This window comes from Bombina bombina, chromosome 1, assembly GCF_027579735.1.
Source record: "Bombina bombina isolate aBomBom1 chromosome 1, aBomBom1.pri, whole genome shotgun sequence".
NCBI classification, from domain to species: domain Eukaryota; kingdom Metazoa; phylum Chordata; class Amphibia; order Anura; family Bombinatoridae; genus Bombina; species Bombina bombina.
In genome coordinates, this window is record NC_069499.1 from 678212823 (window position 1) to 678238102 (window position 25280).

General features: G+C 37.4%; 1 protein-coding gene across 1 annotated transcript in view; it reads left to right on the forward strand.

The window, feature by feature from the left end:
• The first annotated feature begins 10240 nt into the window (after positions 1-10240).
• MTMR1 (myotubularin related protein 1) overlaps positions 10241-25280 on the forward strand; it is a 281756-nt gene continuing 266716 nt past the window's right edge. Inside the window, exons 1-2 of the mRNA XM_053699156.1 lie at positions 10241-10565; positions 20997-21102. Coding sequence (XP_053555131.1) covers positions 10402-10565; positions 20997-21102 — 270 coding nt within the window. The 5' untranslated portion in view covers positions 10241-10401. The remainder of the gene's footprint in view (positions 10566-20996; positions 21103-25280) is intronic.

The following is a 25280-nucleotide window of genomic DNA, read 5'->3' on the forward strand; positions in this document are numbered from 1 at the left end:
CCGTTCTCGATGATTCAGAGAACCATTTCGGTAGTTCGTTGAGATCTCCTTTCAATTCTCCTAATCACTCCCCTCTGGCCGTCTCAAGCTTGGTACCCATCTCTTTTAGAACTATCTGTGAACCATCCTGTTCTTCTTCCTCTTTTTCCTCTTCTATTGTCAGATCCAGAAGGTCATCCTCACGATCTCATCATTCAAGGATCTCTTCGTCTTATTGCTTGGTCAATATCGGGCAATCTTCATCTCTCCAAGGCTTACCACAACAAGCTAAAGAACTCCTTCAAGACTCCTTGGCCCCCGGGACCAAAAAATGCTATTTTTCCGCATGGACCAGATGGTCTAGCTGGTGCTTGTAAAGACGTTTGGATCCCCTTTCAGTTGATATAGCTTTTATAATTAACTTTCTTACTTCTCTTTTCGATTCAGGTTTAGCTTATAGAACTATTAATGTTTCCAGATCTGCTATTTCTGCTAAACATTCTTTTGTTAATAATTTTCCAGTAGGTCAACACCCTTTAATTTGTAAGTTAATGAAAGCAATTAAATTAAAGAGACCTCCAACTCCAAAATATTCTTCTTTTTGGGATGTTGATCTTATATTTGCTCTTTTTAAGTCTTGGCCTTCTAACGAATGTTTATCTTTGAAACAACTTTCTACTAAATTGGCTACTCTTTTATGCTTAATTTCTTTTCGTAGAGTCTCTGATGTCAGAGCTTTAGACTTTAACTCTAAACGTTTTACTCCTGAAGGTGTTACTTTCTTTATCTCTAAAAGAACTAAATCTTTTTCAACCTCTATTTTCTATCCTTACTTACCTTCTGAACCTCTCTTATGTGTGGTTTTATGTCTTAAAGAGTATGAACGTAGAACTGTTTCTTTTCTTTCTCCTTCTTCTAACCAACTTTTGTCGTCTTTTGTTCCTCCTCATGATCCTATCTGTTCTACTTCTATAGCTAGGTGGGTTAAATGGGTTATGAGTGAAGCAGGTATTGATTGTTATTTTTCTGCTCACTCTGTCAGAGGATCAGCTGCCTCTAAGGCATTTTTGAAAGCTGCTACCCTTCAACAAATTTTGGATGCAGCCGACTGGTCTTCAGATTCTATTTTTAAACAATTTTATTTTAAACCCATTGAACACGCCTCGCTTAATTTATTTTGTTAGTTGCTTTAAACTAGCAAAATATGAGTCTCTGGTCTTGTAATAAAATTTGGATTATCCTAAGTTATGAAGGTATAATCTAGATTTTATTAAAGACACAGAGACGAGTATTTTCCCTCCCTTTATTGTATTCTTCATTTTATCCCCCCCATTATTTTATGATGATATTATTAATCTTTTTACATTTGTTTTTAGTTATCAATCAATAATATGGATATTCTGCTGGATGGTTTTGTTCCCTCTCATCTATGTGATAAATCTAATCTTCAAGCAAGCTTTCTTCAATGGTTACAGAATTCAAGTAGATCTTCTAATTATTCTATCAAGTTGAAAAATTCGACATGGACGTCTCTCCTTTTCTTTTTTTTTTTTCAGGAAGTACAAATTTATCACACGAATAAATTTCTTTGTTTAACAGAAAGAAGAAAAGAATGGTTATCAGTCAAAAAAATAAAAACAATCAATAGATAATTCACTCTTAAATTCAGAGGATCCACAGAGTCATAATTTAAGGAAGTTGCTACCACATACTTTCCAATATCTTATTCTTTGTTATTGTACACTTGTGCTGTTTTCCTGTTTACCTAAAACAACATAACAAAACATAAAAAAACAACAAGAATGCAAAAACGCCAAAAAAAAAAAAAAAAAAAAAAAAAAAAAAGGGGGGAATGGGGAAAAAAGAAGAAAAGAGATCCCCCCTGCCTCCAGCTTCACACCTCCATCATATTAATAAGTAAATGTGACATTAATACCAGGAGTAGGGAAATAGATTATTCAAGATCAGAGTTCCAAAAAAGTCTGATTTGTGGAAACATTTAGTTAATGCATATTGCACATTGTCAGATTGTTGTAATATCAGAGTGAGCCATTTATCGAAAAAGCTTTTTATCTGGTTCTCTGAAAGGGAATTGATATTTAGTTGTTCAAACATTATTTGCGAGAACACAGCTTGTTTGAATAGACCAAACGGAGGAGCAATCCTCTTCTTCCAGTACCTAAGAATTAGATTCCTTCCTAGCAGGATCAGGATATTAATAGATTTATGAAATGTAATATTGGACTCACTAGTTAAAAAAAAAAACCTGATACATATCCAATACCACATTTTCATTTAAGACTTTAGAAGCCCAGAAGGACACTTTAGACCAAAACTGCCTAATTTTAGGACAGAACCAGAAACAATGGAGGAGATCAGCCTCCTTTTTTTTTACACTTAAAACAGTTGGCAGATTTATCACCAGCCCACTTGGCTAACATTCTCAGTGTAATATATGAATTATTAATTAATTTGATATGAGATTCTTTCCAGGAGGTGGGAATTCTTGCCTCTCTTACTTGTTTAATACTGAGAATAATTTTTTCTACTGTTATTTCTTGAAAATGAGATCTCCAGTAGCCAGTTAAAGTTTCTAACCCCAATTGTCCTTGTTTCGACATTAAGATGTTGTAAATTAGCGAGATAGTATGAATGCCATTTTTATGTAAAATAATATAATCTTCAAGCTTACCAAATTTTTTATAATCTTGTCTAATATTTTGTATTTCATTTATAAAATGTCTAAGTTGCAGATATGCATAAAAATTTTGATTTGATAGATTATATTCTTGGAGGATAGATTCAAATGTTCTAACTGTATGTTCACTGTCAAGGACTTGGGAGATGTAGATTAACCCTTTTTCCTCCCACCTTGTAAAAATTCCTGATGTTAAACCTGGGGGGAAGAGGCTGTTACCTCTGATAGGGAGGTATGATGATATACGGTAGTCTATGTTTAACACGGTACATAATTTCTGCCAGGCTAAGACAACGTTACCAATTACCGCTAACTTCTTAATATGTTTTGGTAATTGTGCCATTGGGCAGTGGATAATAGCTTTAAGAGAGAGAGGGGCAACCACCTGTACTTCAATTAAAGGATTCGTGAAATAATTAGTATCTGTGATCCAGTCACAGGCAAAACGTGCCAAGATAGCTATATTATACCATTTTATATCAGGAAGCGCGAATCCTCCATATTCTGAGAGCTGGTATAATTTAGTTCTAGATAGATAATGCCTTTTTCTGTTCCAGACAAAAGACGAACAGTTCTTATTAAAAAGCCTTAGATCTTTATTAGAAATAAAGACAGGGAGACTTTGAAGAAGATATACTAATTGTGGGAAGAGTATAGACTTAATTAACATGACTCTGGCCGAGAGAGAGATAGGGAACAAGACCCATCTGTCTAGTTTTTCAGCAGCATTTGCAAAAAAAACAGAGAAATTGTTATCGTACCAAAGATTAGGATTTCTATGAAGATTTATTCCTAAGTATTTGATGCTTTCTGTAACCTGAAAAGGGTGTTCCCTACAGCTATCTTTATTCTGGTGTATCCAGAGAATTTCAGACTTGCTTAAATTTAATTTGTAGCCCGAGAAGGAACTAAATTGCTTAAACATATTTAAAACAAGAGGGATACTAATTTTAGTGTTCTGCAAGAACAGCAGTAAGTCATCAGCATAGAGTGATAATACCATTTGTTGGTCTCCAATTTTTATACCTGGTATGGTGCCTCTCAGGAGGATTGCAAGAGGTTCTATAGCAATGTTAAATAAAAGGGGAGACAGGGGACAACCCTGTCTCGTTCCTTTATGGATATGGAACCTAGGTGTTGGAGCCCCATTGACTAAGACATATGAAGTAGGTGAATTATAGATGGACCTAATTAATGAGAGAAAATTCCCTTTAAACCCAAATTTATCAAGGGCGGTATATAAGTGATCCCATGTGACTGAGTCAAAAGCCTTCTCGGCGTCGGCGGTTAGTAACGCATAATCTTGTTTTGAATTTTGAACATTATCCTGCAAGTTATACCAACAATATTCTAATACAGTAGTAACACGGCGTATATTTCTGATAGAGGATCTCCCAGGCATAAAGCCTGATTGATCCTCATGTATAATTTGCTCTATGCCAGACTTAAGTCTTTTTGCCATTATAGAAGTAAGTAATTTATAATCTACATTTAGAAGTGATATAGGCCTATAAGAAGATGGATCAAGAGGATCTTTACCTTTCTTTAATATTAAAGTAACCGCCGACGCCGAGAAGTATTCCGACATAGGCTTCCCAGCTGTAAAATATTCATTAAATAATCTAGCCAGAATAGGAAGTATATCACATCCTATGATCTTATAAAATTCTGATGTTAACTGATCAGGGCCAGGAGCTTTATTTGACTTGGCATGAAGTATTGCCTCATCTACTTCCTCTAGGGTAATAGGTCTATTTAAGACTTCCAAAAAAGCTAGAGAGATTTTAGGAGTTACAACTGAATTCCAAAAAATATCTTTGTTTTCAAAATTAATCTCATTCGCTGCATATATGTTTTGGAAATACTTGAAAAAGCTTTCTCTAATCTCTAGTGGATCTGAACATCTATCTTGGCCGACCCTAATAGCTTCAATCATATTGTTCTTTTTCCTGGCCTTGTTTAATCTAGCCAGAAATTTGGCTGATCTGCCAAATTGCCCGCTGTACTTAGCATTGATTTTAATATCTTCCCTTAGCATTTTCTCTTTGAAGAAGAGATCATATTCCTGTTTAGCATTCTGATATTTATCCCAAAGGGATTTAGAAGTATCATTAATATAATTTTTATAAGAATTGCTAAGCTGATTGGCCAGCTGTATTTCACGGGCATTGAGTTGCTTCTTCCTTATAATCATATAGGCTTTAATTTCACCCTTAAGGTAAGCCTTAGCAGCTTCCCAGTAGGTCTCTACTTTATCAAGATACTCTCTATTAAAGGATTGATACTCCCGCCATTTCTGGCCTAACCAATCAGCGAACTTTTTATCCTGAGATAGATAGTTGGGGAAAAAGAAATTATTTACAAAGTTAGTAGTAGTGTTCTTAATTGCTATACTCAGAGAGATGACAGCATGATCTGAAATTGTTATGTCAGAAATATGAGTATCAATATCCATCGCTAACATGACACTAGAAATTAAAAAGAAGTCTATTCTAGATAGCGCTCTATAAGACTTAGACTCACAAGAGAATAGTTGAGAGTCCGGATGTTTAATACGCCAAATATCATGTACCTTTAAATTATTACATATCTGACGAAATAATTTGGCCTTAGCAATAGAGAATTTAGAGTTATTTGGGGTGCGTCTATTTAGGGATGAAGTTGGAATAAGATTGAAATCTCCTACCAAGATCAAATTTTGTCCAATATACTGGGATAACATCATGATAAGTTGGTTCCAGAATGATACATCTACCTGATTTGGTGCATATATATTGCAAAAGATATATTTAATGTTCCCTATCTCAATCTCGACCAGAAGCCATCTATCCTCTTTATCGTGAATATTTTTCAGAATTTTGTAAGATAGACATTTGTTAAACAAGATGGCTACCCCTCTCTTCTTCCTAATACAGGGGGAGGCGATTACATGGCCCACCCATTTTGATTTCAGTTTATTTACTTCGATAGCCTTAAGATGTGTTTCTTGTAGGAAAGCAAGGTCCGGTTTATGTTTACCTAGTTGCTTAATAATTAGCTTTATTTTAATAGGGGAATTTATTCCACCTATATTCCATGAGACACATTTAAGCATTTCTTCTACTCTTCATATCCGTATCAGATGTGGAAGTGAAGGCAGGGAGGGGGGGAAGGAAAGAGAAAAAAAAGAAAAAAAAAGGAAAGAAAAAAAAAGGAAGAAACCAAGGGGGAGAAATTTCTAAAAACAGAACTTTATGTAGCAAATAGCAACATCTCACAAAATCCGCGAATATATTTACAACTTTGGTTCGTTCCCTCATCTATACATTAATTTTCAAGTCCAGACAGAATTGTCTAGCTTCTTGTTCAGTTAACAGAGTATGTGTGGCATCCTTGTCTTCTATTATTATTTTGGCTGGATAGATTAATCTGGCTTTATACCCTGCATTAATTAGCTTGGTGCAGAAGGGTGACATAATTTTCCTTCTTTGGGAGGTTTCACTGGAGTAATCTTGAAAAATCAAGATTTTAGCTTCTCCTATCTGCACCAAGTCAATTTTGCGGTAAGATCTTAAAAGTGTCATTTTATCTTGATAATTTTGAAATTTGATCATGACTGCTCTAGGCTTAGTTAGCCCGTTCAGCAACTTCCTTTGGGGACCAACTCTGTGTGCTCTTTCAATCAACAAAGGAGTATTCTGTTGTTGCATCCCTAATATTTGCGGGAAAGATGTAGAAGAAAAATGCAAAAGGTCAGCAAATTCACTGGATTCTGGTAAACCTACAATTTTTAAATTATTACGACGAGAACGATCCTCAAGATCTGTTATGCGTTCCTGTAAATTTTTAATGTATTTATTATGATCTGACAATTGAGTCGCTTGACTATTTATAGCATCCTCTGTATCAGAGACTCTATTTTCAACCTCGTTGAGCCTATCTGAAAATTGTCTCACCTCCGCTGTTAAATTAGCCATCTGGGATTGCAACAGCTCAAATTGGGGAAGAAATATTCCTGACAGCTGATTTACCAGCTGTTGGGTATCATTTTTAGTAGGTACAAACTCTTTAACTATTTCTGGCTGGATATCAGAAACACGTGTTTTCCTGTCTTTATTTTTAACTGGCATAATGGGCGAATTTGTTTTAGACGCCGTAATATATTTGTCCATATATATCACCCGCTTCCTCCCTAAGTAAAAATTCTATTAAGTGAAAAATGGTGTATAGGGTGCAAAGAAAAAAAGAAAAGTAAAGGACTCCGTAGTGTGGAAAGAGGGGGGAGAGAGAGAAAGAAAAAAAGAAAAAAAAAAAAAATCGGGGCAATTAATGCCTATCTATACAAATAGTGTATGTGCATACAAATAAATGAGTGAACGTGACTATATATCAAAAACTTACAGAAAAATACAAATTGAATAAGATAATCAGTGCAAATATTGTGAAGTAATGTAAGGGGGAAAAAGCGAGCTATATGTTTATGGGTTTTTAACCAGGAGTTACATACATCAACTATTGCTTATATGGCAGGATGGGGAGAGAGAAAAAATAAAATAAAAAAATAAAAAATAACCTGTATAAGAAGATTGGGATCTAATATATTCTGAAACAGAACAAAATCTTATACCATGTAGAATGTCTCTCTATTTGATTTAATCAGCACCTAGAGAGTTTTATGGCTAGACTTCTTAATGTAACATGTCAGACACAATAAATACAGTGCTTATATGATCACAGGATATAAATCTATATATATGTAGGTAAAGATAGATATAGATATATTAGTTAAACTTCTAGAACTAATAACAAATTTGCAAAATGCCTATAGTACATTAGAGAGGAAGATTTTCCATAATAAAGCTGAAAGGACAATCTAGGCCCTACTACACAGCTAGGTAGTAAATCTTTCCACAAAGTTATATTCGTCTAACTTTTTAATTCGTTTACTATATTAGGCTTGTAAGTTAAAGTAATATTTTTACAGCCTCAGGAAGACCAAATGTATAAAACAAGCAGACTTGGATACTGTCCATAATAATCTTGACACTTAGGGCTTTAAAATGTCCAGCCGTTATCAAAGCTACTTCAACCCGCACGGCGGCGGTCCAAAAGCAGCAATTTGGTGAAAAGTTCTCTTTACTTTAGGAGAAAAGAATAAAGCAAACAGTCAAAGCAACAGTCAAAGCAAAGAAGCCAAGGAACCAAATATACTTGCACTTTCCAGGTTTGTAGTAAATACAGCAGCAGGGGTCCCACTCTTCCCAGCCTGAATAACTTGCAATGATATCCTGGAGTACGGTCTTTTGCAAAGCAGGCCTGTCTCAGCTGTTACCCTTGCAGTTATCGTAGCACCTGTCGGGAAAGCACAGCAGCAACCCCGGTAGCTCCAACCAGATGACGTAGCAGTAAGTCGGCAAACACTTTGCCCTGTTCAGTACTCCGTCCCGGGTCTTTTACTCCGATATATTCAGGCACCAGCTTAACCAGGTACCCAGATCAGTATAGCAGCATATCCTGAGGATTGGAATTGCTCCAGAGTGATACCGCTACCGGCTGTAAGTTGGCAAACTTTAGGTGCGTTTGTTGCAACCGACAAGGCGGCAGAAGGTTTAGAGTTTGCAGGGTCCTTATAGTATAAGGGTATTTGTTTGTGCACCTGTACTGCAGTAATTTGTACCTTTGTGTTGCATCCAAGATGCCGGTGTGGTATAGTTAAGGGACAGCGCCCTATAGTTAGTCAGGAGAATCACCCCCGCGGGGTGTATTTTTTCTAATAAAGGGGCTACTTGCGACGGAGCGTACCGCTCTCACGGGTTTCCTGCAAAGGCACAGATGGGGACTGCCCAGCTCCCTAGGATGTATGTATCACATCAGCAACGGGAGAGTAAAGCCAGGGAGGCAAAGCTGTTCCAAACGCTGACTCTCAGCACCACGCCACAGCTCAGCGTGCTCTGCTCCGAATCAGCTCCTCCCACCGGAAACCTCCCGACCTCACCGCTATTCTAATAAATGTATTAACCCCTAAAGCTAAGTCTGACGTCTCTCCTTTTCAAGATCCTGTTCTTCAGTCTTCTTGGTGGCCTTTTCAGTTTTTTATTGTTATTTGATGGATTTCATATACACAAAATAAACCATAAAAAGCAAATACTGATACATTTTATACTCTACAGTTAGTAAAAAAAAAAAGTAATTGGAAACACATTAAGGGAAAAACAATTGTACAGTATACTGTCCCTTTAAGTGTTTAGTGACAATTCAGTTCAGGGCCTTCAGGCTGTAGCCAATCATATTGCGCCCCTTTGGAGTCCAGCAATTTTTAATAATAACGCATGCGCAGACAAAAACCAGGGGCGTTATTAACTTGATGGACGCCGAAGGGGGCACAATATGATTGGCTACAGCCAGAATCTTCATTGACCACTGAAATAGAGTTTGCGTTACGGGCGGAGGAACGGCGCAATTTCTAAAAACATGAAAATTTAATTATTTTAATAATTTAGCGTTTATAATGCATTTCATGAATGAAAGTACCCATCATTTACTTTATTATTACTAATATTGTTCATATAATCAATAAAGTTTCCATCACTTTAACTAAGACCTCTGCATCCACAATTCACAAACAGGGAATGTAAGATGTTATGGTTTAAAACGTGTCTAGCAGACAATATTCCTAAACATAGTAATCTTAACCTCTTGTGATTTTTTGTTGTTGTTTGTTATGGGAAAATATTTTTTTCTTTCTGCGGTGAGTCCTTGACAAGGAAAGATTCCCTGCTGTAGCTGCCTGTGGGTGCTCACTTGGCAATACACAGTATTAACAGGGAGTTATACTTAGTGCTTTGGCATTTTCTATAGCACAAATGAATGATCTGCACACAATAGCAGGACATTGATTGCAAATGTTGTATCATAGTGAAAGATTATATATCCAGGTGTGCCAAACATTTTCACTCAAAGGGCTGTATTTTCCACTATAATTTTTTTCCACGAAATATTTTTGTTCAAAGTTGACTGCTATTTACTCGCCATAAATTGTGCATAGTGATTTTTAATTAAGACTGAAAAACAAGCTAATATTGATAAATAATTCACACACACACACATACACGTCATTTGATTTCATCAAGAAGATATGATCACGATTTTGAATGTCAACAAAGACTAACAAAACATTGTAAATTCGTTTTGCATAAACGTAACAAGTTATATCGCTGTTGTTTTGAATGCACGAAAGATATTTCTTTTTCTCTCACACGTTGTGCATCATCGCTCTTTCTCGTTGTAGAACAGATTGCTGCCGGTTGTTGCGGATTGATTCTTACTCAGACCCTACATTTGCTTGACAGGGAAGTCCCAGAGCTAAATTGGTTTAAAGAGATATCTGAAGACACAATAGGGAAGTATGACTGAGGTTAACCACAAAGAGGAAGTATTTTGTTATTATATTGTTTATGCCCTCGTAGTTGATACATTTATGAGTAGTACAAGGTAGATAATATTGGTTTGCGCACTGCATTATGGGTTGTTACAGCAGCAGACAGCCCATCTCATCACCGCGTTGCATGCTGGGGGCTGCTCAGTGACAGCGTCATGGTGGCCTCCTGACTGAGTCTGCCATCTCCACCCTCCGCAGGAAGCCGGCAGGAAGAGCTGCTTCCAATCCGACCTTTCCTGTTGAGATAACCGGGTGCGGCTTCTCGAGTATCCGGAGGGGGTGCTTCCTACAGGAAAAAGACAACAACATGGAAAAGCCGCCGGTCATTGAGTGTACACCTGGGGGAGGAGCAGGGGCCACCAACAGTGCCACTAGTACCGCTGCTAGGAAACCTCCCCGGCCCGCCGCACCCCCTTCACTTCCACACTCATTGCCGAGCACTCGCCAGCCTAGCCAGGAGGCTTTAGATAGGTAAGTGTGACCAGATTGTATGGGACAGCTGTGCAGTGGGATGTGCACTACTTTGGGCTGTTTTGTGGGATGCACTGATATGTTACGTTGTGAGATGATGTTCTGTGTTATGGGATGAGCTGGTGTGGGATGTACAGTTGTGCTGTGGGAGGCTGGGATACGCAGATGGGCTAGGAGTGCACTAATGTGGGGGTGCTGTATGATTCACTGCTGGAGGATGCTCAGTTTTGTGATGAGCTAATGTTCTGGTCCATGGGATATATTATAGGATTTACTTAACGCATTTATGTATGATAAGAAGGAATAGTCTGCATTTCTAAGCTAGATATTGCAGTTTCTTTTTTTAATAGAAGTTATACCCTGAAGAAAGTACCACCTGAACATAACACATTATATTGATTTAAAAACACGTTTTTGATTACAAATATAACTTTAATTGTTGCCAAGTCTTTGAACTAGTACATTTTATTATGAACTGTTGCTTTACTAGAAATACGAGTCTAACTTTGCATAGGGTTAACATGTAGTTGAGAGTTCTGGAGCAGCTATGCAGTCCCTGATCGACTCATTGCCATTGCTTAGCTGAGGATGTGCAGAACATTTTTGTTCCAGAGGTCAGTTCTAGCAACAGAACAATAATAAAATACCCTAGCACCAGTGGTAGGATTCTGCCCGTTCTCTCCAGTTCTTAAGAACCTGTTCCTAAAATTTAGAAACTGTATAGGTCTGTATTATAGAGAAGTTAGAGAACTTGTTGCTAAAATTTTGAAATCACACCAGAACCTGTTCCTAAAATGTTGGAATCCCACCACTGCCTAGCACTCTATATGTAATATTTTGTTATGATACTTAACTGGTTCCTTTCTAAATGTCACCATTGTTTTACAGTGGCAAACATTATCTGACACATTCATCTGGGATATATATTTTTTTAATCTTTTGTGAATCCGCAACAGACCAACATTTTTTTAAGTACTCTAATGGGTAATTTGCCACAAGTTTTGAAACTATAATACATTGCTCTATTTGGTTTGCTCTGCAATTACAGTAATAATATAAATAACTACACCCTTGTATACATTATATTTTGTTTACTTTTGCAATGTTTTATTATACTGTGATACTGTATGCTTTTCCCCAGTTGTATTTACTGTAGTCAGTATTTCAGTGGCAGGACAAAAAAGATACCTAGATATTGAGGCACCAGTAGAACATAATTATATAGGTGACAGAAAAATATTAATACCAGAATAAAAATAAAGGATCTGTAGATTCCTGGCTCCTGATCATTGCCAATAAATGCACACAGTAACCTACTCTTGTACGGTGGAGTATAAAGCTTTATGATGTTTTAGTGTTCAGTTCAGTGTTATTCACTTTTGTGTTGTACTCTTCTGTTTGAATCCAACATAGTATTGTTCTCATACCTTTTATGCTGTAGAACAGACAGTTTTGTTGTATGTTCTGTTCACTAATTTACATAAAAATGATGTAATGTAATTCATGGGTTCAAATGTTCCTTATATAGCAATTCACAGTTGTTCTATCAAATACTTAAAGGGACACTGTACCCAAAAATTTTCTTTCGTGAATCAGATTGAGCATGAAATTTTAAGCAACTTTCTAATTTACTCCTATTATCAAATTTTCTTCATTCTCTTGGTATCTTTATTTGAAATGCAAAAATGTAAGTTTAGATGCCGGCCCATTTTTGGTGAACAACCTGGGTTGTCCTTGCTGATTGGTGGATAAATTCATCCACCAATAAAAAAGTGCTGTCCAGAGTACTGAAACAAAAAAAAAGCTTAGATGCCTTCTTTTTTCAAATAATGATAGCAAGAGAACAAATAAAAATTGATAATAGGAGTAAATTAGAAAGTTGCTTAAAATTGCATGCTCTTTCTGAATTACAAAAGAAAAATTTGGGTTCAGTGTCCCTTTAAGAACACATTCAGACCTCTAAAGTTAAAAGGGATATGAAACTCAAAATTTAATAGAATTAAAGAATAGCCAAAAAAATGATTGATTTGCTTTAATGTGCAAACAAAACAACACTCTATCCACAGCTCCGAGACTAACAAAGAGTACCATTCCATCTAAGTAAGATTTGTAATTTCTGGCACCTTTCCTGGGAACTTTAAAAAAAAAATGAGCGACTTGTTCTAGGTGTTTAGGTGCCTCCTAAAATTAAATACGTTTCTCGTAAGTGCAAATATTAACAATGCAGTTAAGATGAATAATACATACAATCCCTCAGTGATCTCTGTATGAACTGTTTTTCTCCATATAAACAAATGAGTTAATTTAAAGGGATACTGAACCCAAATTTTTTCTTTCTTGGTTTGGATAGAGCATGCAATTTAAAGCAACTTTCTAATTTACTTCTGTTATCAATTTTGCTTCGTTCTCTTGATATCTTTATTTGAAAAAGAAGCCATCTAAGCTAAGGAGCCAGCAAATTTGTGGTTCAGAACCATGGACAGCATTTGTTTATTGGTGCTGTCCAATCAGCAAGGACAACCCAGGTTGTTCACCAAAAATGGGCCGGCATCTAAACTTAAATTCTTGCTTTTCAAATAAACATACCAAGAGAATGAAGAAAATGTGATAATGGGAGTACATTAGAAAGTTGCTTAAAATTGCATGCTCTATCTGAATCACAAAAGAAAAAATTTGGGTACAGTGTCCCTTTAAGCCAGTGTTCAATGTTTGCTAGGAAAGAAGATACAATCAGAAAACATGAAATTTTATCTAGAGTGATAAATAAAAATAAATAAAAATAAATAAATATATATATATATATATATATATATATATATATATATATATATATATATATATATATATATAATTACACACACAAAACACGGGTGGGGTCAGCACTCTCAGGCCGGACGGGGTACACATCCTATGACCCTGTAACATGCACAGCAAAACAGCACTCTCAGGAAGCTGCACTGTCACCAGAGTCACAGGCAGATAACCCCAGACAGGCCTGGGTGCAAGGCCCAAACAGGGAAAATTGCAAAAAAATAATACATTAATATTATTAAGGAAGAGACCTTGATGAGGTACCTGGGCTTTTCCCATTTGGCCAGATGCAGTAACTAACTCTTCCATTGCTGCTTTTTTATCTTAGTTGAGAGCTTGTGAGTGAGTGCTGTACTTTCTTTGTGTGCTATATTAAAGGGACATTAAACACTTTGAGATGGTAATATAAAATGATAAATTGTATATAATAAAACAACTCTGCAATACACTTTCATTATTTATTTTGTCCTCTTTGCCTGTAATTCCATTCTGAAATTGTGAGCTTTTCAGTTCCTGTTAGAAATGGAAGTGCAGAACACTGTTAAATCCAGCACAACCATTGGCTGCACACTCTAGTGACCTATTTATAACTGACCCTAATTGGCCACAGCAGAGAAAGTAACACAAGTTACAACATGGCAGCTCCCAGTGTTTTATAGACACTAAAACTTTACACTTATTTTGTTACTTTTTAAACAACTAATGAAACTTTTTAAAAAATACATCTACATGTTAGTCATGGACTAATCTTTTCTTTGAATGCATCATTCTATCTAGCATGTATTTAGTGTTTAATGTCCCTTTAATGTATTCTTATTTTGTAATTTTCCCTGTTTGTGCCTTGCACCCAGGCCTGTCTGGGGTTATCTGCCTGTGACTCTGTTGACAGTGCAGCTTCCTGAGAGTGCTGTTTTGCACCCAGGGCTGTGCATGTTACAGGGTCATATGATGTTTACCCGGTCCGGCCTGAGAGTGCTGACCCCACCCTTGTTTTGTATATGTTTGGGGAGATTACATAAGCCTGTGCACCCTCCATTTTTTCACAGTTGTTTGAATGTGAGCCTGCATTGTGTGGCTGTTTAGGGACCCAGGTTTTTTGGAAGAGACCTTGACAAGGTACCTGGGCTTTTCCCATTTGGCCAGATGCAGTAACTAACGCTTCCATTGCTGCTTTTTATCTTAGTTGAGAGCTTGTGAGTGAGTGCTGGACTTTCTCTGTGTGCTATATTAATATATTTATTTTTTTGTAATTTTCCCTGTTTGGGTCTTGCCCCCAGGCCTGTCTGTGGGGTTAACTGACTGTGACTCTGGTGACAGTGCAGCTTAAGAAAATAATGCACTCTCTGGATTTAAAAGTTTCACTGTGTGACGTTTCAAGGCTTTCACCCCTTCCTCAGACAAAGAAATAGTGAACAGTGAAACATTATAAAGATATACCTCCCCCAGTGCACCACCAATCAAATGTGAGTTTGTGCCCATAGCAACTAACTAGGCTGATTAGCCATGAGTCAAATGTACATTTCATTGTATAACAAAAGGATATAATGCAATGCAAAACCAAAAAGAAATATATGGCCAGATACACATTCAATCATGATATAACAATAAAAATAAAAAATACAAATAATAATAATAATAATAATAATAATAATAATAATAATAATAAAGCCATATATGTAGTGATCAAACGATGTGTACTTGTGTGTGTACTTATTTACTTAATACCTAATCAAAATGAGGCCCTGTCTACGAGTTCTTAATCAGTGAATTGAGATGCACGGAAATGGGCCAGATTATGTCTATAACTGCATGGACTGAAATAAATGTGTACCAGAGGGATTACATCTGCTTGTATTCTAACGTGGAGTTATATTACTAACCATTATATTGCCCCACTCTGAGCCGTGTATCTACCAGCCCATAATAGGATACCTTGATTCCTATTGTAAGTATCTTGTGTAAACAGCCTAGGACGCCATCCATGTCAGCTGTATAACCGCCTCTCTTCCTGCATTCGCGGGCATGGCTTAATCAGCGTGTGTATTGCATAACGCTCTTTGATAAGCTGCAAACAATCTGTAGAATTCACATTAGCCCAATTATGTACATCGGTCAATGTGCATCGCATATGTGTCCTATTATAAAAATAACACCAGATATAGAGGAATAAGTTCAGGTGGTGTAAAATATAGCCAGGTGGGACAAGCTGATCAGAGTGAAAAATATGATGGTATATACAGATAACTGCAATTGACCCTTCAACACATGCAATTCACAAGTGACATCCCCCTGGACCTTGAGCACCTTAACCAAATTGCAAGACAGAGTTCCTCTTTCCTCTTGTTTATTTGTTTGTAGGAATCTGACCTTCCGGTTTAGTAACCACATCCAAGTGTGCGAAAAAATCACATTAACACAAGTAGATAACCAGTTGCCTACTAGGGAAAATGCACATACCTTTTAAACTTGCCAAACTCCGGTTTCCTTCCTGTATTCAAGTACCTGGAGTGTAGTTTGGTGTATCGTGCACACACAAGTCGCTTCCTGTCTGAGGCAAACCACGGTCCCCCATCCTACTGGTACTTCCGGTTCGGTGCGCCAAACTCTGCAGCCCCCAGCCTAAAGCTCCGTTCTCACTCAGGCCAAACAGGTGCATAGAACTAAAAGAAGATATGAGAAGCACAGAGCGGTTGCTGTATCAAGTATTTATTGAAAAGGACATCCAAACAATTTACACACGTAGTGTTGGAGGGTAAATACCCTTGGGTAAAAAAACAGAGACCAAAAAGCCAGAGAGCTAGCAGACAATATGGCTGACGCGTTTCGGCGTAAGCCTTACTCACAGCCACAATAAAAAACTCCAATCCTACTGTGATTAAAAAACCCTTGCTCACATCGTGATTGGTTGCCAGGCATTCACACCCCTCTAACAAGGCAACCAATCCAATATACGGACAACACACGCCCCCCTTGTACTCCGTAGGCGCTAACCTAATGCTGTAAACCCTATAGCTGAGTGAACAGAATTATAGGATGCAGGACCTGTCAAAGTGCTATTTCTTTTTTATTAATTAAGTAAGCATTTCCTCAATAGCGGTGCAGTAGTGCTACAATATACACATAAAGTAAGTAATCATACTGTACCGATTGCCTGCAAACTTAAAAAAAGGCAAAATAAGGTACTCTTGGGCAATAAATGGCAAAGCGCCAGTTATAAGGTTCTATACAAGTAAACAAAGAAAAGGGAAATGAAAGAAAGCAAGGTTAGAAGAGATAGATAGGGAAACATAATGGGCAAGTATATAAGTATATTTAAAGACAACCAGATGATCAGCTCCTAGTTAAACACAAAAGTGTATAAATACATAGATAAATCAGGAGCCTGAGCACAAAGTGTATTGGGAAGGAACCAGAAGATAGTGTCAGGGAGTTAATGCAGAATAGCAACCACCACACCACAAGTTGCATTATGCCACATGGATGACAACCACTTGTGCAGCCCCTCACGCAAATATAGCAGATAAAGCAGAAAAGTGAATTCCATATTTAAAGGGAAAGTAGTGTATTTCATACATTGTGAATCCGCATGCTAATATGGTAACATGAATTAAATGCTACAGAAATAAAATTAAGCACTAGACCAACCAAAAATTGATTAAATCAAACTCAGAGTTTAGGCCTTCTGGAATTCTAGTTCTCAACCTGAAAATCCAGAAGGCCTCTCTCTCCCTTGTGTGTTCTATCGGCTTGGCCTTTCTTGGGGAATACCTTGTCAATAATGGTCCACGTAAAGGACATTAAACTTTTGTGGTGTACTTCAGTAAAATGTCTAACTAATGGTGTTGACATACTGCTTGAATTGCAGGCAAACCTACATAATATATGTCATTACTTGTAATGAGTGTTCTCTCCAGTACGTAGGGCTTACGACTAGGGAAGATAGAACACGAATTAAGGAACATATGTCAGACATCAGAGCAGGTATATTGTCAACACCATTAGTTAGACATTTTACTGAAGTACACCACAAAAGTTTAATGTCCTTTACGTGGACCATTATTGACAAGGTATTCCCCAAGAAAGGCCAAGCCGATAGAACACACAAGTTAGGGGAGAGAGAGGCTTAAACTCTGAGTTTGATTTGATCAATTTTTGGTTGGTCTAGTGCCTTATTTTATTTCTGTAGCATTTAATTCATGTTACCATATTGGCACGCTGATCCACAATGTATGATATACACTACTTTCCCTTTAAATATGGAATTCACTTTTCTGCTTTATCTGCTATATTTGCGTGAGGGGCTGCACAAGTGGTTGTCATCCATGTAGTGTAATGCAACTTGTGGTGTGGTAGTTGCTATTCTGCATTAACTCCCTGACACTATCTTCTGGTTCCTTCCCGTTACACTTTGTGCTCATGTATTTATACACTTTTGTGTTTAACTAGGAGCTGATCATCTGGTTGTCTTTAAATATACTTATATACTTGCCCATTATGTTTCCCTATCTATCTCTTCTAACCTTGCTTTCTTTCATTTCCCTTTTCTTTGTTTACTTGTATAGACCCTTATAACTGGCGCTTTGCCATTTATTGCCCAAGAGTACCTTATTTTGCCTTTTTTTAGTTTGCAGGCAATCGGTACAGTATGAGTACTTACTTTATGTGTATATTGTAGCACTACTGCACCGCTATTGAGGAAATGCTTAATTAATAAAAAAAAGGAATAGCACTTTGACAGGTCCTGCATCCTATAATTCTGTTCACTCACCTATAGGGTTTACAGCATTAGTTTAGCGCCTACGCAGTACAAGGGGGGGCATGTGTTGTCCGTATATCGGATTCCAATCACAATGTGAGCTAGGGTTTTTTAATCACAGTAGGATTGGAGTTTTTTATTGTGGCTATGAGTAAGGCTTACGCCGAAACGCATCAGCCATAGTGTCTGCTAGCTCTCTGGCTTTTTGGTCTCTGTTTTTTACCCGAGGGTATTTACCCTCCAACAGTACGTGTGTAAATTGTTTGGATGTCCTTTCCAATAAATACTTGATCCAGCAACCGCTCTGCGCTCTGTGCTTCTCATCTCTTCTTTTTGTTCTGTGTCCTATTATACCCACTGGTCATAGTAATCATGTTATATAAGGGCAAGTAACCCTGTATGTGGTAATAAGTCCCAGGGAATGTTAAAGAAAGCAATGCCAATCAATATTGTCATTTTAGACCTCCTTGGGTGTAGCGTATCAAGTCTAAAGGTGCATCTAGCCTCCACCTGCAATAATTTGTTCTTCCTATAACCCCCTTGGGCTAAGGGGGGGACATAGTCTATCAGAATGAACCTTAAGTCTTTGACAGTGTGTTTGGCTTCTAGAAAATGACGTGTGACTGGTTGATCAGTCTTATTCGTATCCAAAGCTGCTCTTATCGCACTCCGATGGTTAGTTATTCTCTTCCGAATGTCGTCATCTGTCTTCCCCACGTAAAACTTCCCACAAACGCAGCTCAATAAATAAACCACAAATTTGGTTGAGCATGTCATGTAATGTCGGATTTTATATTGTTTGTTGTTGTGGGGGTGCCTAAATGTAGAGCCTTGTACCATGGCGCTGCAGGTCGTGCAACTTGGGCATCTGTATGACCCTTGTTTCGTTTTTAACCACTGTTCCTGTTTATAGCAGTGGGTTGGGTCCGTTTTCATTAAGAGATACTTCAAATTGCTGTTCCTTTTGTACCCTATTCTTGGTACAGTGCTTTCTGTAAAAGGTAAGCTGGGGTCGGTTTGGAGAACCCACCAGTTTTTCTGTATGCCTTTCGCTAATAGGTTGGATGTAGGACCAAATGTAGTGTTCATTGTAACCCTCTGTTCCGTGTCTTTTCTCATAGACATAATCTGGCCCATTTCCGTGCATCTCAATTCACCTATTAAGAACTCTTAGACAGGGCCTCATTTTGATTAGGTATAAAGTAAATAAGTACACACACAAGTACACATCGTTTGATCAGTACATATATGGCTTTATTATTATTATTTGTATTTTTTATTTTTATTGTTATATCATGATTGAATGTGTATCTGGCCATATATTTCTTTTTGGTCTTGCATTGCATTATATCATTTTGTTATACGATGAAATGTACATTTGACTCATGGCTAATCAGCCTAGTTATTTGCAATGGGCACAAACTCACATTTGATTGGTGGTGCACTGGGGGCAGGGTCTTATCTATATCTTTATAATGTTTCACTGTTCAGTATTTCTTTGTCTGAGGAATGGGTGAAAGCCTAGAAACATCACACATTAAAGCTTTTTAGAAACGTTTAAATACAGAGAGTGCATTCTTTTCCTTGGTCTGAGTCTGCAGGAGTTTGTGAGAGTGCTGCAATCTTCAAATTGAATATATATATATATATATATATATATATATATATATATATATATATATATATATATATATATATATATATACTTATATATACTTGAGACATTTTTATGACTAAATAATCAGAAGTTTTTTCCCAGTCTCAAACAACTATTTCAGGTCTCCCGAAGGGCTAATCCACATGCTGAGCCAGACAATTTGGTGACATAAATTACTCAAAGGTCTTATTGCTTACAACAAGGTTAAAGCTAGCGTGAAGCCACTATTTTCTTATGGATATGCGTTCCAAGTCTAGATCAAAGTCTTCCCAAATATTATGTTCTGAAATGCCAGTAGTGCAATATACCAGTCAAAGGTGCTTTGTACTTCCTCTCAACATAGAGGTTATTGTGTTATTAGCCCTTGGTGGACCGTGATCCACATGGGCAATCAAGGGGTTAAAGTGAATGTAAAATTGAGCAAACTCGCTCACGTCATAGGTTAGAATTTAAAAAAAAATAGTGAGACTTTAATTCATCAAAGTTGTACTATATACTGATATTCTGAGATTTTTTTCCTTTTTAATGCTATAACAATAAGCGCTGTTCCTTCGCCCGCCATATTGCTCAATTGATTGACGATGAATGTGCAATCCACTAATCGTTGTTTCCCCTCCGGGATGTTCAGCCCCTTTGCACAAACGTCACGCCCCGGGGGTGGGGTGGGGAAACACTGATTAGTGGATTGCAGACTTGTTGTCTGTCAATCAATTGAGCAATATGGCGGGTGGAAGAATTGGCGCTTATTGTTATAGCATTAAAAGGTAAAAATCTCAGAATGTCAGTATATAGTACAAATTTGATGAATGAAAGTCTCACTAATTTTTTTAAATTCTATCCTATGACGTGAGCGAGTACGCTCAACTTTACAATCACATTAAATAACTGCAGAATAACAAAGGCAACAGTTATTTAATCCTTTGCCTGGAACACACACTGAAGCAGTTTAAACCCTTTACTGACAGCTGTTTGATATGATGTTCTGTTCTATACTGAACATGAGAAATGAAATGAAGGAAACAGGAAGAGAGCACTGAGGTTGGCTACCTCTTGTATACAAAAACCAATAGCACTTATCTCTTTTTTTTTTCTTTTTTTTTCTATTGCTTAAGCCATATTTTAGAAAAACAAAAAAACTGTTAAAATGCCAGTGTTAGTTTACATTTTATTAATCAAAATATTTAATAATTAAATTATTTTCTTACAGCCCTACTGGATCACATGTTGAATGGTGCAAGCAACTTATTGCAGCTACAATATCCAGCCAGATTTCTAGTTCTGTACCATCAGAAAATGTATCTCGAGATTACAGGGTAAGTAGTTTTTTTATTATATAATAATAATAATAATAATAATAATAATAATATTATTAATAGGGGCATTACAGTTTGAAGGTTTTTTATTCATAAAATAATTAAATAGGACCTCAGTCATAATCCTACAATTCAAAGTAATGTATTGATGTTAAACACCTTTTTTAATTTTTAGAAGATGATCACTGATGTTACATGCATAAAATCATTGTATTATCTTGGCTCACTCTAGTAGCATTTGCAAACAAAATCTGGCATCTTTTATAAGTGGGCAGATAGAAAATTAAATCCTTAAACACCCCTCTCCATTGTGTTCACAATTAAAGACTTGCTGATTTTAGCTTACATTAGATTTCTTAACGGACTGCTAATGGATTCTGCAGTTAGCAGTATTAAAATCTAATAGACATATATGCTATCCAATTACTATGAACAATTATCTGGTAGAGTAGTTTGTCATTCTGTTTTTTCCTAACGTTTGATACATAAAATGAGACATTCTTCTAGCTCATATGTTTCCTCCATTCATTCTCAACTTTCAAGTTCTGTTGGATAGTAACCAAGAAAAAGCAAAGTTGGTCGCCTTTTTAGCTAAGCTACCTCTGACTCTGTTCTTTTGAAACTGGCTGTAGCCAAAACCTTGCATTCATTGTCTTCATCCAGTCTCTTTTTTTCACCTGGATTTACAAGCCCTACAATGTATTGGCAGCTGAGCAATGTTGCTTGAAAAAGCTTAGTCATTATGATCTAATGGTGCATATACTTTTGAGAGCTTGCAAAGTGGCTACTTCTTCAACCTAATATGTTTAGCGTTTTTGTTTTGTGTGAATGCAGTAACTAAGATTGCTTTAGGTTTTCTAACTGTACGCTACTAACTATACACTATTATAGAGTTTTCTTTCAAACCATTTTTATTATAGGCCCAAGTCTCCGCTTTCTCAGCCATCTCTGGTGTCATAAAGGCCAGGAGTCAGAAGCCATTGTTACAGAAATTATTCAATCCAAAATTAAAAGTTTTCAGTGCCTGATGGAATTTACTTCTTGCCTTGATAACTTCACTCTAACAGTTATATGGACAGTTTATTAATTCTTATTCTCATCACTTTTGTCAGCAAACATCAGACAGTTTTTGGCAGTCTTTGTGTGCTTCACATGTTTCCAACCTCACTGATAAAAGCTTGAACACTTTAAATATACATTATTATCTTTAGAAACAACACCTTTCCATGCCAGACCTATACCACCACCTATCCCCACTACTGACACAAAACTAAGGCTTTTCTAATGAGAAGATATGTGTCCTTATCCTTTTCTCATCTCACAGCTTGCTTCATGGTACCCATTCACTCACAACTTCTTTAGTCTGTCCCTACAATTTTTATCCCAATTATATCTTGACTTATGTCCCATGGTAGCACACTTCATGATCTTTTCATGCAAATGCTAAACACAACCATCCTAAAGAGTCAGTCTCTGATCTAAACTCTGACTATTGCCCATTCGTTTTATTACTTTTTGTTTCCAAACTATTAGAAGATTTAGTAGAGGCCCTTTACTCATTTTGTTTAATCAAATTCTATACTTGATCTCCGCAAGTCAGGCTTCCTCCATAAACACATCACAGAACCGGTACCCACAACTTATGATATAGTTAAGGATAAAGTGAGGGGTAACTACTACCTTCTTATCTAATTTCTTATGCCTCTCTGCAACATTAGACATGGTAGAACATCCCTTCCACTTAAAATAATCTTTAATATTTTGGTATTTGGTATTTCCCTCCCATGGTTTGCATCCAACCTAATTGCTCATATACAGTCACCTTCAGTGGCACACGAATCAATGAACTGCTTCTCTCTCTCTCTCTGGGAGTATCGCAAAGCTTAGTCTTGGACCCTACACTTTTCTTCTTTATCAGTACATCTTTTTTTGGACTCCCCTATAGTCAATAATTAAATGTAATATTCTCTAAGCTGTAAAGTTTTAAGCAATCTTGCACTCAAAAATATTTCCATATTCATTGATCAATTCTCCCATAACCCCTTCCTTTGAGCTGCCTATGATCTATGTCTTCTAGACTTTTATGCTGCATTTAAACTGTGGAACTCTACTAAGCTTTGTCAGATGGTCTCTCACTTTTCAAAGCTTCAAGTGTCATGTGAAAATCCAGAAATATCAGGAACTCCACACCTTTTGCTCCTCTAAACTTAGCGGCTGCATGCTCTTTGGAGTAGAACCATTATCCTTCTGTATCAGTTTTTTGTTGAGTGTAGTAATTTCTGGATTGTAACTGCATGCTATGTATGGTATATTACCAATGGTTATATACACCATGCTGCAGAATATGTTATGCTAAAAGTAACAAATATTAATATTAGTGCTTTATTTTTTCTTCATTCTTAACTGATTTTTATGCCTCTCAAGAAATATGTTCTTGGTCGAGTGGTACTAGGGTGAGCCAACATAAATGTCAATTTATACTTTTGTCTGAATTAAAACCTGACCTAGTGTATTTTTGGCATGCTGAATTTGTGTCAACTTCTTGTGCCTCTAAATATTAAAATTATTCTAATTTTAAGCCCAATTTATGCAAATGTTTCCATTGAATCTGTCTTACTGACAGGTTCTGTGACAAAAGTGGCAGTCGCATGCATCTAATCGATTGTATACACCAAAGGATATATATGTGCAGTGTCTTATCATAAATTTCTGACTGCTCCATTTGGGTTTAAGAGGCCCATCTGTTAAAACTGTAAATTACTGGTTCCGGTCGAGGTTTCCCAACCCAGTCTTCAGGACCTACTAACATGCTAAATTTTCAGGATGTCTGAGCTAGAGCCAGGTAGATAGCTGCGCAGTAATTGTGGCTAACCAGCCCATTTTCTTAGGTATTCACTACTATCTGACATTTTATTGGGTTTTTGCAGATTTGAGGAGTTGGGAATCTGCTTTAAAGGGACATTAATCACTAAATAAATGCTTGATAGAAATGATGCATTAATAGAAAAGATGAGTCTGAGAATAACATGTAGATGCATTTAACCCCTTAATGACCGAGGACGTGCAGGGTACGTCCTCAAAAAAAAGGCAGTTAATGCCTGAGGACGTACCCTGCACGTCCTCTGTGTGGAAAGCAGCTGGAAGCGATCCTGATCGCTTCCAGCTGCTTTCCGGTTATTGCAGTGATGCCTCGATATGGAGGCATCCTGCAATAACCTTACATGGCCTTCCGGTGCAGAGAGAGCTACTCTGTGGCCCTCTCTGCACCGGGCATCGATGGCCGGTATCGTTGGTGGGTGGGAGCCGGCTTGGGAGGCGGGTGGGCGGCCATCGGTGTGTGCCGTGAAGTCAAGGGGGGCGGGATCGGGGGTGGGAACGTTAGGGGGCGCGCGCGTGCACGGAGGGTGGCGGGCGTGCACGGGCGGGAGCGGGTGGGAACCGCTACACTACGGCAAATATATTTAATAAGAAATACCCAAATCTTGTTTGTGCAAAAGCACAAAAAGAGATCGTGGAGGGGTGGGGGTTGGTTTGGTGTGGGGGGAAGCTACACTACAGAAAAAATTAGTAAAAATTAAAAAAAAGCATGTTTTTCTTCTAAACTGGGTACTGGCAGACAGCTGCCAGTACCCAAGATGGCGCAGATTAAGTTAGAGTGGGAGGGTTATAGAGCTGTTTGGGGGGGATCAGTGAGGTTAGGGGATAAGGGGGGATAGTACACAGCAGCATATGTAAATATGCCTTTTTAAAAACACACAAAAAAACCAAATATAGCTTTTATTTTAGTACTGGCAGACTTTCTGCCAGTACTTAAGATGGCGGGGACAATTGTGGGGTGGGGGAGGGAAGAGAGCTGTTTGGGAGGGATCAGGGGGTCTGATGTTTCAGGTGGGAGGCTGAGCTCTACTCTAAATGTGATATTAACCCTGCAAGCTCCCTACAAGCTACCTAATTAACCCCTTCACTGCTAGCTATAATACACGTGTGATGCGCAGCGGCATTTAGCGGCCTTCTAAATACCAAAAAGCAACGCCAAAGCCATATATGTCTGCTATTTCTGAACAAAGGGGATCCCAGAGAAGCATTTACAACCATTTGTGCCATAACTGCACAAGCTGTTTGTAAATGATTTCAGTGAGAAACCTAAAATTGTGAAAAATGTTACGTTTTTTTTAATT